General features: G+C 42.8%; 1 protein-coding gene across 6 annotated transcripts in view; it reads right to left on the bottom strand.

Moving 5' to 3' along the window:
* The window catches only part of LOC138300183 (LWamide neuropeptides-like), a 342764-nt gene that overhangs the window by 120605 nt on the left and 203099 nt on the right, over window positions 1-19060 (bottom strand). For 4 of the 6 annotated variants that reach the window (XM_069239162.1, XM_069239168.1, XM_069239166.1 and 1 more), the window contains exon 4: window positions 18501-18530. The exons of the other annotated variants lie outside the window; for them this stretch is intronic. In XM_069239162.1, coding sequence (XP_069095263.1) covers window positions 18501-18530 — 30 coding nt within the window. The remainder of the gene's footprint in view (window positions 1-18500; window positions 18531-19060) is intronic. 6 annotated transcript variants of the gene reach the window in all.

The raw sequence follows: 19060 nt of genomic DNA, 5'->3' as shown, positions 1-19060 counted from the left end.
TATAATCTGTTGGAGGCAATTGCAGTGTTCCCACTAATCAGTCTGAGGATACTAACTTTATTTTTGGCCTCCAATATCAAATTCCTTTATAGTAACAAAATGTTTTGAAATCTTTAGTTTTGCTGTGCTTCTTTGTTTATATAGGATGTATTAATCTGTTGATATTATTTAATAATCTAAGAAGTCACGGACCCCTCAGCAGGCTTTGCATTCCCTCAGGGCTCCCCAGACCACAGGTGAAGAAGCACTCATGTATATAATACAGATACCTCAGTATTACACAGTGCAGGTCCCTCTGCTATGTTCTGGAACATGCCTGCTCTAAGCAAAGTAAAGTACTTCATTGGCTTGAGGGAGTACTCACCCATCAAAGTCAGAGGTGTCCACTGGCCAGTGCTTAATTTAAGCCAGTGATTGCCGATGGGGGACACATTTTTTAGGGCCGGCACTTGTTTCCTCTACATCAAAAATTAACTTTGAGCAAAAGACACATATGTGAAAGACCGCAGGAAGGGAAGAGCAGAAAGCTGCAGGCGGGAGCTGAGGGGGTAGGAAGTGGCTGTAAATGGATTAAAAAGGCCTGAGATGGCTTTAAAGATTACGCTGCCTTACTATTGTGTGCTCTCACATTTAATTGCAAGAGCTGCATGTTTCACAGGAGAGCTTTGGGCACCCGCATGGTTTTATTTAACAAAAATAAGCACTGCTGCGGGCCGGTAAACATCTGTTGCATTGGCAGATTTACTGTGACAGTGGTTCCTGTTAATGGATTGTGTGTTTGACAGACTGCTCCATCAACATGACACAACCTTTCAGCAAACATTCACAGTTTTTTTTATTTTCTAAAATCAAATCCCAAAGTAGGCTTTTGTTTTAGAAAATAAAAAAAAATGATGTCTTTCACCATGTGATTTTTCACCTACATTATACGGGGCATTTTCACTGCCCCTTACTACCAGGTTTTACCTGATGGTGTCTGACAGTGACATCTTATAATTACATTGCCCACTGGCTAAATGTCAGATGGCCCTTACTCTGTTACACCACCTCAGGAGTATGTTGGCAGCAGAGATGGAGTGGTCTCCATTGTCAACATACTGAAGGTTCACCCACCTCTAAATGAGGTGAGTGGACCTTCAGTTTGACAAAGAGGGTACACCGTCACCTTTACAACAGAGTACCCTCTTCCACAAGCTCTAAATTTGGCCCATAGTTTCTTGCACAGTTTTGTGTTGACAGTTGTTCTCTAATTTCATTATGATGTGATGTTTCTTGTTTATTACATTCTATTTTAAATGATACATGTTTTTCTAATCATTAAATGAACTCTATTAGATATTTTAAGGATTACATAAGCCTGAGGAGATGGCTAAAATGTCTTGCTTCATGAAATCAAATATATAGGCTTCTCTCAATCACCGATTCCCTCCTCACCTAAATTCACCCCACCTTACCCCCTTTCTTGCTTCTATTCAAAGGACTTGAGGTCTGATATGAAATGATCGAGCAGAATGTGTCTGTTGTACAGATCCTCCTTTACAGATGCACATAATAGCACTGAGTGTCAGCGCTGCATATCTGTATATCTGGATTCAGGCCCTTTGCCTCTGATTTATTCATTAGGTAGGCATCAGCAATAAATCTTCAATGTAAACGAGTGTCAAAGTGAGATGAAGGTATCAGACCAACAAATATCACTGAACACAACGGTGTAATGCCAAAAACAAGGGAGAAGGGAGTACACTGCCTGGCATACCAGCAGACAATTTGCTCAAATAACTTGTGTCAAGTGCAAAGCTTCATCACACTCACGTCAGTTGAAAGCCTCTAGTTTTCAGCATTGTTGGTGCACTCAGTGCAGTGTATCTCTGGACATGTTTTACAAGATGCTTGTTCTTCAACAATGGTTTAACCCCTTCACTGCCAGATCTTTTCCCCCCCTCAGGTGCCAAGCCTTTTTTCGCTATTTGGGGCAGTTCGCGAATAGGCCTTCATAATTTTTTGTTCACATAAGCTACCCATGCCAAGGAGGTACCCAGAGTTTGTGGGTTCCCCTGGAGGAGACCAAGAAATTAGCCAAAACACAGCAAAAATGTTGTTTTTTGAAAAATAAAAGGGAAAAAGGGCTGCAAAAGAAGGCTTGTGTTTTTTCCCTGAAAATAGCATCAACAAACGGTTTGCAGAGCTAAAATCACCATCTTCCCAGCTTTCAGGAACAGGCAGACTGAGACATAACCCATTTTTACTATTTGTTGTGCTTTCAGCCTCCTTCCAATTAGTGAAAGAAATGGGTATGAAACCAATGCTGGATCCCAGAAAGTTAAACATTTCTGAAAAGTAGACAACATTCTGAATTCACCAAGGTGTAATTTGTGTAGATCCTACAAGCTTTTCCTACAGAAATTAACAGTTGAAATAAAAAACATATTGACATTGAGGTAAAAAATACAGCCACTTTTCTTCACATTTTACTCTGTAACGTTTTGCTGCAATGTCTGATTTTTTTAAAAGGAATATACCATAACGTCTGCTGGACTCTTCTGGTTGCTGGGATACATAGGGCTTGTAGGTTCATGAAGAACCCTAGGTACACAGAGACAATAAATGAGCTGCACCTTGCAATGGGTTTTCATTCTATACCAAGTATACAGCAATTCATTTGCTGAAATATTAAGAGTGAAAAATATCTATCAAGAAAACCTTTATATTTCAAAAACGGGCACTAGATAAGGTGTTGAGAAGCAGTGGTTATTTGCACATCTCTGAAATCCGGGGTCCCCATATTAGCATGTGAATTACAGGGCATTTCTAAAATAGATGTCTTTTGTACACACAGTCTTGCGTTTGGAAGGAAATAATGTTGAGAAAGACAAGGGGCAATAACACTGTTCTTCTATTCTGTGTTCCCCCACATCTCCCGATAAAAATGGTACCTCACTTGTCTGTGTAGGCCTAGTGCCTGAGATAGGAAACACAACATGGACACATGCCTGACTGTAGATTTTGGCGTCTAGCTCAACCAGCACCTAAGAAACCCTACCAAACCTGTGAATGTTTAGGGGAATCCAGGATGGGGTGACTTGTGGGGCTCTCACCAGGTTCTGTCACCCAGAATATTTTGCAAACCTCAAAATTTGGCCCAAAAAAACACTTTTTCCTCGCATTTCGGTGAATAAAAGTTCTGGAATCTGAGAGGTGCCACAAATTTCCTTCCACCCAGCGTTCCCTCAAGTCTCCCGATAAAAATGGTACCTTACTTGTGTGGGTAGGCCTAGTGTCCGCTACAGGAAATGCCCCAAAACACAACATGGACACATCACATTTTCCCAAAGAAAAGAGAGCTGTTCTTTGCAAAGTGCCTAGATGTGGATTTTGGCCTCTAGCTCAGCCAGCACCTAAGGAAACCCACCAAACCTGTGCGTGTGTCAAAATTAGACTTGTAGGGGAATCTAAGATGGGGTAACTTGTGGGGCTCTCACCAGGTTCTGTTACCCAGAATCTTTTGCAAACCTGAAAATTTGGCAAAATAAAAAACACTTATTTCCTCATATTTCAGTGACAGAAAGTTGTGGAATATGAGAGGAGCCACACATTTCCTTCCATCCAGTGTTCCCCCAAGTCTCCCGATAAAAATTGTACCTCACCTGTGTGGGTAGGCCTAGTGCATGCGTCAGGAAATGCCCAAAAACACAACATTGACACTTCACATTTTCCTAAAAGAAAACAGAGCAGTTTTTTGGAAAGTGCCAAGCTGTGGATTTTAGCCTCTAGCTCATCTCGCACCTAGGGAAACCTACCAAACCTGTGCATTTTTTAAAACTAGACATCTAGGGGAACCCAAGATGGGGTGACTTGTGGAGCTCTCACCAGGTTCTGTTACCCAGAATCCTTTGCAAACCTCAAACTTTGGCCCAAAACACATTTTCCTGGCATTTCGGTGACAGAAAGTTCTGGAATCTGAGAGAAGCCACACATTCCCTTCCATCCAGCATTCCTCCAAATCTCCTGATAAAAGTGGTACCTCACTTGTGCGAGTAGGCCTAGTGCCTGCGAAAGGAAACATCACAAAATACTATGTGGACACATCAAAATTATCAAATACAAAACTACCTGTTTTTGCGGGGGATCACCTGCGTTTTTGGTCATGGGCTCAGCAGCCATATAGGGGAACCTACCAAATCCAAACATTTCTGAAAACTAGATACCAGCAAAAAAATCATCACAGTTTTCCCACATTTCTGTATGGGATCACAGCACCAGCACAAATTTCCTACCACCCAATATCTCTCTTGTGTAGGTGGGCCAAGTGCCTGTGACAGGGAAGAGCCATAAACATGTTGAAAATGAGGGGGAACCAAAGCGGGTCCAAAAGGGCAGTTTGAAAAAAAATGTTTTTAGGCTGACAAGTGGGGCAGAATTTTTATCGGTATAGATGCAACAATGTTGGGTAGTGGGAATTTTGTGAATTCCTGCAGATTCTGGAAGGTTCCATCACAAAAATGTGGGAAAAATGGGTGATTTCTAGCAAAGTTGGAGATTTGAAAGGCATTGTGGGTAAGAGAATGGTGTGGATGGTGCATATGAAGCACACCACCCTGGACTCACCAAGATGTTCAGTTTTTAGATGTGTCTAGGTCTCGTAGATTTGTCTACATGGCAGAGAACCAAAGTCCTAAAAGGGATACAGAGGTTAGCTTAGCTGTTGGCTTGCAGACTCATGCCCCCGTCACCTAGTGACTTTTACCCTACTTATCCTGTCTGTTTTAGCACATTTATTTAATTAATTCTTTTTAGTTGGCTGTCTTGTTTTGACATAGGCACATTTGGGGTTTTCCTTATAAGTGTCACTGCGTTAAGGCATCAAGATCAGGCAACAAATACAAACAAACTGAAGGGTACTTTTTCTCTTCACGCTTTCGAGGGAATTGTTTATATTAATTACTGTCCCAAGCACGCCTTGTTATCTATTATTTGGAAACTAACCCATGTCAGGGGTCCAGGCAGATCTGTATATACACTCCTCTCTTTATCAGATAGGCAGAGGGATTCCAACCAGATGCCATCGCTGCTATCGATACAGCATGTCGCCTTGACACTGACCAAGTCTTCGTGTTCCTAGCTAGAGACCTCATTTCAAGGTAACAAGGGTTGGGGGCTCTTCTCATGGACATGGCCTTGACAGATTGAGGTGTAACACACCTAGCTCTCTTCTAGGTTAGGGGTTAGGCCTACATGCTAGGGTATTGGGACATATCGCACACTCTATGTTGTTTCGTGATATTGCAAGATGGTGGGGGTCTTTGTATTAATGACTCTCGTCTTTACTATTCTATTCCTTGCATTGTTCATTATCTTAATCATTGCAGCCCATGCAATTTATCATAATAGCAGTTTTACTAAACCTTGTTGAAACTTCCCTGCATCTTCTTCATTGCCTGCGTATGATTGAGATATGTTAGTGATGTGAGAAAGGGGTAATCACTGTTTAACCACGACGCTCCCTGAGATGTCATACCTTTGAGACCGTGCGTAAAGCTGCCACAAATCAGCTTTAACTGTTTTAGGTTTTTGGTGAGGTACTACTTATGAGCCGGAAGGATTGGGATGACAGTTGCGTTTTGTTATAGGACTGGCATAGTCGCCTACAAACATAAGTACTGTCATAATTAAACCAGCAGTCTTGCCTAGAGCAAGAGTACAACTATGACATTGCGCCACCAACGATGGTGTTTGGGCACTAATTTACGGATACCCTGATTACCACAATCTCACATGCAACAGGTACCGTAAGTACCATTTGTTGTTCCATCTCTTCACTTATTTTACAATATCGCTAACGCCATAGACATTCCTGAGAATGCTAGACAAGCATTAACTTTATATCTAGTAGCGCATGGCTTAATGGGAGAGGGAAGGGATGTTACATTTATAGTAGAAGCTAATAAAGCTTACCGAACAGGAACATTATACTCTTGGGTCACCTTTCCTGAGGAAGACAGCAGATCAGTCACATTCCACACATATAATATTGCAAACGTACCTCCAGGATACCAAGCATATCAGTATCATGAAATACCACTTACTTACAGAGAGCATCAGAACTGGTTTGAAGGCGCCCTACCACATGTAATACAACATGTGAGATTAGGTCCTTTAGGTAATGATGGACCAACGTGGCCTATGTTCGCCACGTACACACCTCACCCAAGTATACAAAAGATGCAGGCAGCAGACCTGCAAGAATTATATCTTGAATTAGTAACACTGTAAAGACGATTAGTTCAGTTTGCAATGTGAACATTGAACACAACACCAGCGTGTCCAGCACCACCAATGCCTTCTGGATACCAATTGGCTACTGGGATTAATCCACAGACAGTACACACCATTATTGGTCAAGTACCCACAGAACAAGAGAAAATACCATTCTGGATAGCCCAGAAAACAAATCAGCTAGAAGCTGTGTTTCCCCTTATGGGACCACAGGAGAAATTCTCACTATATGCTTGCCTTTTGGGATGGTTCCTTTAGTGAATGACTGTGCCATACGGGGTACAGTCTTCGCTTCAATGTATACTACCACACATGGTACCCCGAATTTACCAAAAGTGTTAAAACAAATACAGAATGAACACAGGGCTGCACCAGCCCTAGATTTGGGGACGAAATTAATGCATAACTTTGACGCAGTCTCCTCAATAATACTAAGCAACATTAAAGGAGAAGTGGTAGAACTGGCTATACGCTAGCGTCTCCGAGAGAATCCATGTTTGGACCATGAGAGACAGCTACCAAGAGTTTTTTCCGACACCTATACTAGCATAGGACAGAATAGTTTGGGAACCGAAAAAGCTTGAATTACAATGTACCACCCTTAAGGAAGGTACTAAACAAAAACAAGAAAATACAAGGAAGCGCTGGGATAATCAGAAATAGAGAAAGTATAAAAACCCCAGACAGATATACTGATTCACGTCCCTCTCGTTCCTTTCAGGATGCACCGGATAGACGTAGAGATAGAGGGGGCTGTCCTGATCGACGTCCTGAATACGTGAAAGAAAAGAAAGACTTGCTGCAGTCTACAGGCAAAAAAGAAGATAAGTCCCCACAACAGAAGCCACAGTTTAAAAAGAAAAAGGTGGCAGCACTATCAATTAAAATGCCAATACACTTGAGAACATTGCTGAAGAATAAGACGTGGGCAGTGACACTGTTAGACAGAGCAGCAGAGGTCACGATATGTCACCTGAGTCTGAAAGATCATCTGGATGTGACAGCAACTAGCAATTTCATTGTAGTTGAAATGGCGAATGGGTGCGTCCTCCCCCGCATAGGGTATATGACTAAAAAATTCAAGTTGAGGGAGACATAGAACGCGCTATTCAGGTGATATTCTGGGATGACCTCAATTGTGATATCCTACTGGCCGAAAGAGGCTGGCCACCTGAGCACGTCTATAAGCTCTCACATGGGGAAGATGTCATTTTGCCTTCTTTCTCTTACCTTGTTCCAGAGGAGGTAAAACAAGCCTACGCTGTCAATTGGGCTTTGATGCAGCCTCCTGCATTACACTGCAATCATGTAGGTTGGGACAAGGAGTCTCCTTGTCTACCAAGCCACAATATCCTGTCAAACATGAATCCAAAGTTCCAGTGAGGGAAATCCTCACTCAGCTGGAGTACCAGGGAGTAACTGAGCCCTGGGCCTCTGCAATGAATAACCCATTATTCCCAGTTGCAAAACCAGACCATTCCTACAGAATAGTCTTAGATTACAGACACTTAAGCAGTCTACACACACATAGGTTGTACAAAATTGACATAGCACAGCACTTATTAACAATATTGTGCACAAAAAGTACAAAACAACGTTGGATATATCCAACAGGTTCTTCTGCCAAAACTTAGCACAAGAAAGGCGGGACCTGAGCGCATTCTCATTTGGCTCACAAAAACACTTTTGTCATTTGACCCAAGGCTACAAAAACAGACCAGGACTGTTCTCGGCCCGTGTAACGTCAATATTACATGATCTTGATCCCAAGGCATTATCCTATGTGGATGACATCTATCTCACAGACGAAGACCCAATGATTCATCTTGTCAGGGTTGATCAAATCATATTAGGATTTTCAGACCTCGGTTACAAATTCAACTTTAAGAAAAGTAAGATAGCCTTTCTCAGTGTATTGTTCCTGGAATAAGAACTATCAAACGAGGGGAAGAGCCTGGCCCTACACCTCCTAGGGAGGTGTGCACAGTTGCACCCACCTAACACGCTCAATAAGCTACAGTCTCTACTTGGCTTTTTTAAGTTTGGCAGAACATACATTTCTAACTATGCACAACGTGCCAAGCCTCTTTATGACTTAATACGCCCAGATTTTTCTAGCAAACACTAGTCAGTTGAACATACACAAATCCTTAAGGAATTGCAACAGGACATGCTAGAAGCAAAACACTTACACATACGTGATAACAAAACAAATTTGGTCATCAGAATAATTGCTGGTGCCATTGGGTTTACTTATGTCACCTTTAACTAGGGCGACACGGTGCCCATAGCATATAAGTCCCATTTATACTCTAATGCAGAACAACGTTTTGCACCTACAGAAAAAAAATCTGACTGCAGTTCAAATGGCTGTCATTAAGGAGAGACCACTAGCCCAAGGGAAATGCATTATTGTTGTTACCCCGGTGCCAGCCTTAGAGGCTGTTACTAAAGGAAGCATTCCGAACGCTAAAGCACTACATCCACAATGGATTCAGTGGGCTACATCCCTGACCGCCAATGATGTTGATTACATCTTTGACCCAAAACTTCAGACACAAGAATATCTCCAATATGAACAGGAGTACCCCACTCCTCTAGATATCTTACCACATGACAGATACCATACTGACAGTTATACTGATGGTTCAGTACAACCAGCTGTAGGTAGTAAATATCAATATTCAGCCGCTTGCGCAGCCGTGAGTGTAGTGATGAAGGATGGAGTTTTCCAGCTGCATAATACCTACACGCAGACCCTAGAGGACTGCACAGCACAGCTAGTTAAACTGAAAGTCCTCCTTGTAGCGCTAGAACTCACAGAGCCAGGACTGCTGACTTGTATTGTCTGTGATTCATACTACTGCATCTAGTCCTACAATGGTTACCTTCATCATTGGAAACTGAACAGGTTTAGAGATTCCAAAGGGAACACCATAAAACACAAAAGTTTGTGGGCGAGGGTGGCTGATCTTAAGGATAAGCTACTGTGTGTCCATGTAGTGCATACATTGGGCCACCAACGTGTAGGAGTACACTTTATTGGTAACACTTTGCCTGATGAAGCAGCCAAATCTGCAGTAACTACGGCTTCTGTGGCTGCAGTGACTCGTTCTCAGACACAAATGGATAATGAAATACTGACTGCCATAAAGGCTTCAGCTGAAGGCAAGTCTCTCCCAAAAGCATACCCTGCAAAATATTCATACCACATCAGTGCACAGAATGTTGTTTATGCAACAAATCCTGGGGTTAGAGATCAAACGATCCCCAATGAAGAATAGAGACTAGATCTCATAAAAGCAGCACATGAGGGTGTCACTTCGGCACATGCTGGTATTTCAGCCACAGTAACACTCTTACAGAAACGCTTCTGGTTGCCAGATCTATACAAACAGACAAAACAATACATACTTTGTTGTGACATCTGCCAGCAACTAAAGGGTTCTAATATCAAACACCTACTGCAGACATCCCTCTTAGTGTCCAGCAGGCCACTACAATGTGTGTACCACTCCAACCTGATGGCCCATACAAATACATTTTAGTCACTGTTAACTTGTGTACTAGATTCCTGTGGGTATGGCCTCAGTAGTCATCTGACACTCGAACTGTTATAAAAGACTTGCTGATCTTTATTGGTACATATGCGGTTGCAGGATTCCATTTGGACCAGGGCCCTGCATTTGCCTCTAAGGCATTCAGCTACACCATAACATCCAGATGGAAATTCGGTCGCGGAGAGGCAGAACCGTGATCTAAAGCAGTCCTTAATGGCCAGAGTATTAGGTTCTGGCTGCTGTTGGCTATATCACCTATATGGGGTCCAGAGAGCACTGAACAATCTGCCAAGACGGTCCTTGGGGGGACGCAATCCTTATGAGGTTCTCTTTGGAATACCTATGTATGTCCGAGATCTTGATGGCCCTGGTATGGTGGCAGCAGACACACTGATTGACATAAATGAATGGCTCACTGTCTTACAGAAGCTTCAGCAATTCTGTGATGATAAATCATCCACCAGTGCTGCCACCTTAGGAATAAGGGATTTACCAACAACTTCCACTGGCTGGATTCCAAAAGTTGGGGATCTGGTACGTGAGAAGATCGCTGTGATAAAGGAATTCGGTCCATCTTACAGAGCACGAGTTCCAGTCTTGGGTGTACAAGGTACCTTAACTGTCATCTTACCACCACTGCCTGGTTCCAGAACAAACAGATTAATTTCCATTGATGACGTCAAAGATCACCATGTGGCCGATCCTGCACAGTAGAGAGGTCCCTTGGTAGTTCGCGATTCCCTCTCACTACCCAACAGGACATACCTCTTCAAAGTAGAATTAACAACACTACTTCGGACTACATAACAATGTCCGGAGATGTTTTGCACACCTCCTCAAACATGGAGAGGGCCGTAAATGAGCTCTTGCTGATTCCAGTTACCACATCAATGACAGCACCTGTCCAAGATCTGGCTGTTTTTTACATCGATAATACACAGACTGATGACACCGTCTACCATGAGCCTCCACATTACGTGGATCAATTGACCAGTAATGCACCTGCTCCAGTTTTTGCAGAGACTGTCCTGGTTATTTCATTGACATTGATTACTTTTCTTCAGACTCATCCACTCCAGCAATTGAAAGGCACGTAAGCTACACCTACAGCATAAAAATAACACTTTTATTCACTCATGGAACTATTTATGTTTCTGTTTGACATTTTTTGCATTGTTCCTATTGATTGAGTTTGTGACTGTTTTCTTTTTACTTATAAATGGTAATTATCTTCCTGAACGCTCCTCAGTTGAGCTTGTGGATAAAGTCTTGACTCTACATCATTCCTCACATAAGGTCCAAAGAGACTTATCCCTTGTGAACATTTCACCTGAACCAATTGCTGATGGTATTGTGTGGGACAATGTTCCATTTGATATATATGGGCCTACTGAGGTCATTCAAATTCCATATGTGTTCAAAATTTCCATGACAGATGTCATTACACCTGGTGTCGTATCTGATGATTGGGAGTCCAGACAGCTGAGTCTATGTTAACTGAAATGAAGGACTATTCAGTGTTTGAAAGGGATGATGTATATACACCTACAATTAATTATGGGGAAATGTTCTGTTATAATAACTGGGGACATTACTACCTGCACCGTGCTACTAGACACAGACCTGTACTTAACTTTACACAGTGGAGACACTGTTCTACACCACCAGTGAGGATCCTGAAACACTATTTAGACAAGTTCACTTACTTCACTGGGCATTACACAAAAAATGCAGCTTCATTTTATTTCAAGTTACCCCCTTTGAAAATTAGGAACATTTTGCTAACTGATACCAAGCTGATTCATTCAGAGTCCTTTGTTTCCCATCTTACAGTTGAAGGTTACAACTACTGGAAGAACACTGTTGATTTAAAAAGAGTATCGGGAACACAAGATTGGCAAATACAGGGTAGGGAAGCTTTATTTAGAGCATGCCTGATTCCAGTTCAAATTAGCTTTTTAAATGACACCATTCAACAGACATCCTGTCTGGAGTTAGCGAAAGTAATAGAAATGAACATACCCACTATCCTCACACCGGTGAAGTTTATTGATTGGCAATCCTTCCTGAATATCACAGAGGAAGAGCTAGATGCAAAGGTTCAGACAGGCACTTATAATTCTTGACTTTCCAGTCCTGGCGGGTGGTTAATATGGCCAACAGACACCAATGGATGTCAGGCACGTTTTTTGAATTCCTCAAGGGGTTTTAATATTAGCCGGCCAGACCCTCGCTTTATCTCGGGTCAACACACAGGTATAGTTACAACATATTGGCCCTCATTATGACAGTGGCAGTAAAAAAACACCTACTGCTGGGGCGACAGCCGGCAAAAGACAGTTGCAGTGGCTACCAGTCGACCGCCATATTGTGACCATAGCCGGAATTCTGTCAGAAGAATGGCGGAATTCCGGCTACGGTCATGGCGGCGGACGGTGGTAAGGTGGTGCTGCTGCCAGTAGCAGCGCCACGCCAGAAGACCGCCGCAGACCTATCATGACCCATGATACGGCCTGCTGTGTTCTGCTGGTGGACGCTGCTGCTGGCCGCAGCGCCCCATCCCGTCGCCTACGAGAGGACCTCCTGACTACAAGTAAGTCGGGTGCTCCGACAGAGGAGGGGGTGAGTGGTGTTGTGTGTGTGTGTAGGTCTGTGTGTGTATGTTTGTGTGTGCGTGAATGCAGGTGTGTGTTGCATGTGGTATGTGTGTGCATGTGTGGATGTGTGAGTGCGTGTATTTTGTGTTGTGTGAATGCGTGTGTGCTTGTTTGTATGTCAATGTGTGTGAATGGATGAATGCATGCATGGGTGTATGTGGGTATAAGTGTGTGTATGAGTGTGTGTGATGGTGCGTGTATGTTGGGCGGTGGATCTGGAGAGGGAGGAGGAGTGGGGGGGAAATCTGGGGAGTGGGAGGGGGGGCAGGGAAGACCACTATCAGTGACAGGGAAGGAATTCCCTGTCACTGATAGTGCCTACAGCCATGGTTTTCATGGCGGTAAAGAGGCCACGAAAACCATGGCGGTAGGCGGGGTCAAAATCCAGAGGGCGGGCTAGTGACAGCCGCCGGGCTGGAGACTGAAGCCCGTTGGCAGTACTTTTCTCCATAATGCTGCCGTCCACGAGGGTCATAATGAAAGCCATAGTGCGGGTAAACTGTGTCAACAATGGGTACAGTCTAACACGTTAGCAGTCAAGGAACATCTTAAGGTTCTTTCGGAAAAAGTAGACTTGCAGGACTTCCTGCTGGGTCCTAGAAAACAACGCTCTAAAAGATTCATATATGCTATGTATAACGAGATATGGAAGCTTTCTAGGATAGAAGCTGCTGCGTGTTTAAGGCAAAAAGATAAGGAAAACGTGGAAAAGGCTTTAGCTGTTGTCGATAACGGCATGAATACATTGTTCAACAGAATTTATTCACTAACAAACAATAGATATCATTCAGACAGACATGTCCCAATTATTTCATGGGCAAAGTCAGCTACGTTCCATCATGCAGTTAGGTTGGACGTTACAGACATTGAAAAATGGGGGAGTTCCATGGAAATATATTAACGGTGGTGAATTGTTCACTGCTTTTAATGTGTCCAAAGAATAGCGGACAATGGCTAAATACTCCATGTAGAGAAGTTAGAAAAGCTGCCTTTCACAGTTGCAGAGAGTCCTTCAACAGTATGGCTCTTACATGGCATCATTAATCTGCCCATTTCTACTTTTCACTTTTCCAAATGCATGAAACATCTTGCTGTGGGCAGGTACGAGCGACTGGGTGAATAACTTTATTAAGAAAGAGTGGGAGTTGCCCTTTGATTACAAATGTCTGAACAGGTAAACAGAGGTCTTTCTTAGTGGAAGCGAAAGTGAGACTACAGTTAGTCATGCCATGATTTGCAAACAGGTGTCCTTTCACGGTCTTTTAAATGTGGCGGTCGTGAACTTGGCTTGTTTTATGAAGGGTACTCCCATCCCTTTGATTCGACTGTCATTTAATGTACTTTTGAATGAAAGTTATCTGGTGCTATGCGACCAGGAATTGCCTAAGCAATTTCAGTCTCTAAGGTTGTTACATGTTGTGGACATGTTTTATTCCCCCCAACACAAGAGATAAAGGTATCAGACATGTGGCCTCACATCGACACTATTAATGTAAATTATGACAAGCTGAGCAGACTAAAGGCGCTACTGTGTCAAAAACAGGTTGGTGTTGACATCAGCCAGAGAGGCGTATGCTCTGCAGATTGCGAGCTCATCAGCCGAGTTACAATCCCTATTACATACCAACTTCCCCAAACACTTTGGAGAATTGGTTTCCAGAATTTTTAATGCCTCGAGCACAGTTGGGATTGTTCATCTGTTTAAGGCTGTTGGCTCTGTATTTGTGTCCATCTTCCAGACTGTCTTCAGAGTCATTCCATCGGCTATCCATTCACTCTTTTCGAGTGTGTGATCGGCGGCTTTCCGGTCATTCTAACATTGATTGGCAAGATACTGCTGCTATTTCTTCTGATTTGCTGTGGTTGTGTCTTTTCAGCTACAAAATGCAATGGTGCTGCTGCCAGCAGCTCAACTGTGATGTGAATGCTTGGTTCAGATCTTCGATGCTTTCTTGCTGATGGAATTGGACTGTGATTGGTTATTGACATTCCACCCACTCCTATGGTGCGTGAAACCAGTCTTTCATTGCACATGGTGCCTCTTCAAATACTTGCCAATGGTGTGCCTTGCTGTTATGCCAGTGCCTCCTGTGAAACAAGAACTGCTGATGTCCCCGATGAGGGTTCACTCACAGTCACGCCCCTTGAGACTAAGGCTGATTCACAAGGCCTCCTATGAGCCTTCCCTGCTCTCCGAGTTGGCTCGCTACACCATTGAGGATGACACTATTGCAGGTGAACCAAAGACTTCTACGCACTACTGCTCCACGTACCCATCTGCCTATCCCGTGATCGATTTAACATCTGACAATGTGGCCTCTTTCTTGGGGTCTTCTCCCTTTAGTGACTCCGTAAATGCTCCTCTAGATCATGACTATTGTAAATAATTTGATGATTGGCTTTGACATAAATTCTAAGTATAGCTTTATTGTTCTTACTTTGGCCTGCATTGTTTGTCATGGTCGACATCATATCTCTTGATATGTTTTAGCTATCGTTTTTTCACGCTTTTTAGCTAGTATAATGCTTTTAGCTTTTAGTCCAGAGCATTTTTACCTTTTGGGATTTTTTTCTACCTCGTTGGCGTCCAGATATGGAGTCATACTTGAGACTGCAATGAGGAGGGTATGGTGAATCCTAGGACCATATTTTTTACTTTTTTAGCACTGCATTTGTGCTGCTTTTTGATGCAAAAGTGGCGCAAACGTACAAAATACAATTGTATTTCGTAAGTTTGCGCTGCTTTTGCATTAAAAAATGACACAAATGCAGTGCTAAGAAAGTATAAATATGGGCCCTAGTATGTTTTTATAGGGATACAGGAGTTAGCTTAGCCGTTGCCTTGCAGACTCGTGTCCCGTCACCTGGTGACTTTTACCCTACTTAGCCTGCTCTGTTTTAGCGCATGTATTTAATTAATTCTTTTAAGCTGGCTGCCTTGTTTTGACTTAGGCACATGTTCTGATTTTCCTTATCAGTGCCACCGTGCTAAGGAGTCAAGATCGGACGATAAATACAAACAAACTGAAGGTGTCTACGTAAGGTACTTTCCCTCTTCAAGCTTTCAAGGGAATTGTTTATATTAATTAACGTTCCAAGCATGCCTTGTTATCTATTGTTTGGAAACTAACCCACGTCAGGGGTCCAGGCAGATCTGTATATATACTCCTTACTTTATCAGATAGGCAAAGGGATTCCGACCAGATGCCATCGCTGCTATCGATACAGTACGTCGCATTGACACTGACCCAGTCTTCGTGTTCCTGCGGAGTCTGAGCTAGAGACCGCATTCCAAGGTAACAAGGGTTGGGGGCTCTTCTCATGGACATGGCTTTGGTCGATGGAGGTTTAACACAGCTAGCTCTCTTCTATGTGAGGGTTAGGCCTACATGCTAGGTTATTGGGACATATCGTACACTCCATGTTGTTTCGTGATATTGCAAGATAGTGGGGGTCTTTCTATTATTGACTCTCGTCTTTACTATTCTATTCCTTGCATTGTTCATTATCTTAATCATTGCAGCCCATGCAACTTATCGCACATTACAGTTTCACTAAAATAAACCTTGTTCAAACTTCACTGCATCTTCTTCGTTGCCTGTGTATGACTGAGATATGTTATTGATGTGAGAAAGGGGTAAACATGAGTTTAACCACGACATTCCCTGAGATGTCACACCTTTAAGTCCATGCGTAAAGGCTGACACAAATCACCTTTAACTGTTTTGGGTTTTTGGTGAGGTACTGCTTGTGAACTGGAAGGGTTGGGATGACAGTTGCGTTTTGTTGTAGCATTGGCATAGTCGCCTACAAACATAAATACTGTCATACCTAAACCAGCAGCCTTGCCTAGAGCAAGAGTCTAACTACACAACGCCTAATAAAAGTATTGCCCCCTGGGGAGTGACCCTTGCCTAAGGGGTCGCTCCCCTTATAAATGTAAACAACCAAGAAAAATAAAACAGTGCCTGGTGTATAGTGGCTTCTGCCCCACCCCTGTAGCAGATCAGCCTAATCAATATAGGCTGATCTTCCCCGGGGGAGCAGAAATGGCCTTAGAAAAAATGCTCCCAGGAGAGTGACCCTTACCCAAAGGGCCACTCCCCTTTCATGCCAATAACACAAAAAAATCCCTGATATCTAGTGGGCATCTCTGCAGGCCGATCGCTTTACGATTAGGCTACAGAAATGCTCACCATGACATCAAAAGAAAGGAAAAGCCTTTCCTTTCTTTGGATGTCTCTGCCTGCCCCCTCCTCCCAAGCGTAATAGAAATTCTTAACATTTCTCTTCCACATTGCGCTGGGAGCATGCTTCCAGCAGGATGGCAGGTGACCTCTGATGAGGTCAGCGCATGATCGCACGCTGACGTCATCAGACATCACTGGGGAGGGTCGTGGGTGGAAGGGTAAGTGATTCCCTTGCAGCCCTGCCCTGGGAGGTGGGGGGAAGGCTCTCAGGGGGAGCGCTAGCGCTTCCCCCGAGGGCCAGACCAAGGACGTAATGGTTACATCCGTGGCGCCTCAGCACCGCAGCCACGGACATAACCATTACGTCCATAGCAGGGAAGGCATTAAACTGAACATTTTCAACTCAAGTGACTGTAATTATATAATGCATTTACCACAATGCATCTGCATGAATTGTGAGTGCGTGTGCCAGGCAGTGTGCTCAATCCTCCTTCTATGATTGGTTCCTTGGTAAGTTTTTGGCCTGACGAGATGTGGGATGCACCTATGATCGGTGTGTGGTGAAGAAATTTGCAACAGTGTTAGCAGCATTTCCAGTACCCCCTAATTTTCTTTGTCTACTGAGGTAGAACAAATATCTTAAAATGCTTGTTGAGAGATACACAGTATTGGCTGCACCAAAAATGGTGAAAATTAAAGACATTGAACTCAAATGAGTGGTACCATACATTACATACGCTAAAATGCTTCAGGGCTAATTTTACCCTTTCATGCCAGGTAATGTGCTGCCTCCCCCTTCCATGACTGTGTACAGTGTTGGCTTGCAAAACCATGACATAGACATGTGCTGTTGTGTTTGCAAGTGATAAATAAATATTCCCAATCAAATTTAAAAAACTCAAATATTGCTGTCAATAGCCTGCACTTGTCTCTATTTAAGGTTTATTCCTGGGATGTCTTTAAAATGTTATTGAATTGATTTTCTGACTGCATGTTGCACTAACCAAAGGCTTTGGGTGTCGAGCTTAACAAACCTCTTAGGAAGAATAATAACATTATATTGTTACCGATTCCTAAGAATCAATAAATTATAACTCATGGCACGTCATTACATACATGGCCATTATTATGCTCTGACATTTTATACCATGTGATCATCCTTTATGAAGAAAACATTGTGAGGTGTCACTTTTTATTTTAAAGCCCTTTTGGAAATACAAATGTGCATGTCTTCTTCTACAGGCCATGCTTTCAAAGGGAGCTTTTGCTCATTTGTAGTGACTCATACGATGTTCCATAAAAATGAGGAGGTTCCCTTCAGCTTTCTACGTTTCCTTATTATGGAAGAACAGACAGAGAAATCCAGGCAAGGCAGGAGGTGCTTATTTTCTACCACACATGGGTTAACATTAGTGCAACACCAATGGCTTACTCTGAGAGGGTGTATCGAGTGCCCCTCTTCTTGTCCACCTCCCCACAGACCATACTCTTGTCCTGTAGGGTAGCCAAGTGAGTTATGATCATTATTCCCTTCTAGAGCTAAATCTGGGGGGAAAAATAAAAAAAACCCTGCCTGTGGTTCCAGGTTCAGTAAACAACATTTGCTCATGGCAGACCATGCCTAGAGTCTGTGGAGTATCAGAAAGGCTCTACAAAGATAGCTACAACCAGGACCTTCAACTATCATTGTTCAATTTTGTCTAATGGCCTGTCAAAATCAGAATTATTTTAGATTATGCACTCTACTCTCATTAGATTTAAACCCCATCAGAAAATAAATGTGTTTGTGATTTGATTCATTCTCTGTGTGATGCACTTACCAGGGGCCTTGGCTGTTGGGAGTAGAGTACCTATTAGAATGGAAAGTATTACTTATTTCTACCATTAATTATAAAATCAAGACAAGTGCATTTCAATAACTAAATGCTTTAATCTGGCCTTTGTTGTACTTTGTATAGTAATTTTGGATAAGCAAGAATGAACATAAAAATGAGATCCTACATCTCACTGCAACAAGGAAGTACAATTATACGCTTGATCATGTTGCTGAGAGTAGCAAACAACTGTATTAGGTCCCTTTCGATCAGAACAGCAGCCAAAAGAGAACCACCCCACATAAATAAGAATTGTAAATCAGAACACTCTACAAAGATGGTCACTGCTATTCCACCAGACCTGCACAGAACAGCAGAGCTTTGAACCAGAGTTGTGGCTGTTTATAGAACAATAGGGTAAACTAAGATTCACAGTTTGTTGTAGAAAGCACTATAACAAGAAACTACACAATATACATGTTATCCATAATATTGGTATGGTAGAGGACATTTTGTTAATTGTATTCTCCAGGGGATGAAACACTTTTGTCTTAAGCCAAACAATT

This window comes from Pleurodeles waltl, chromosome 6 (genome assembly GCF_031143425.1).
Source record: "Pleurodeles waltl isolate 20211129_DDA chromosome 6, aPleWal1.hap1.20221129, whole genome shotgun sequence".
Taxonomy (NCBI): Eukaryota; Metazoa; Chordata; class Amphibia; order Caudata; family Salamandridae; genus Pleurodeles; species Pleurodeles waltl.
Note: the sequence above shows the minus strand (reverse complement) of the source record. Positions and strands in the feature narration are given on the sequence as shown.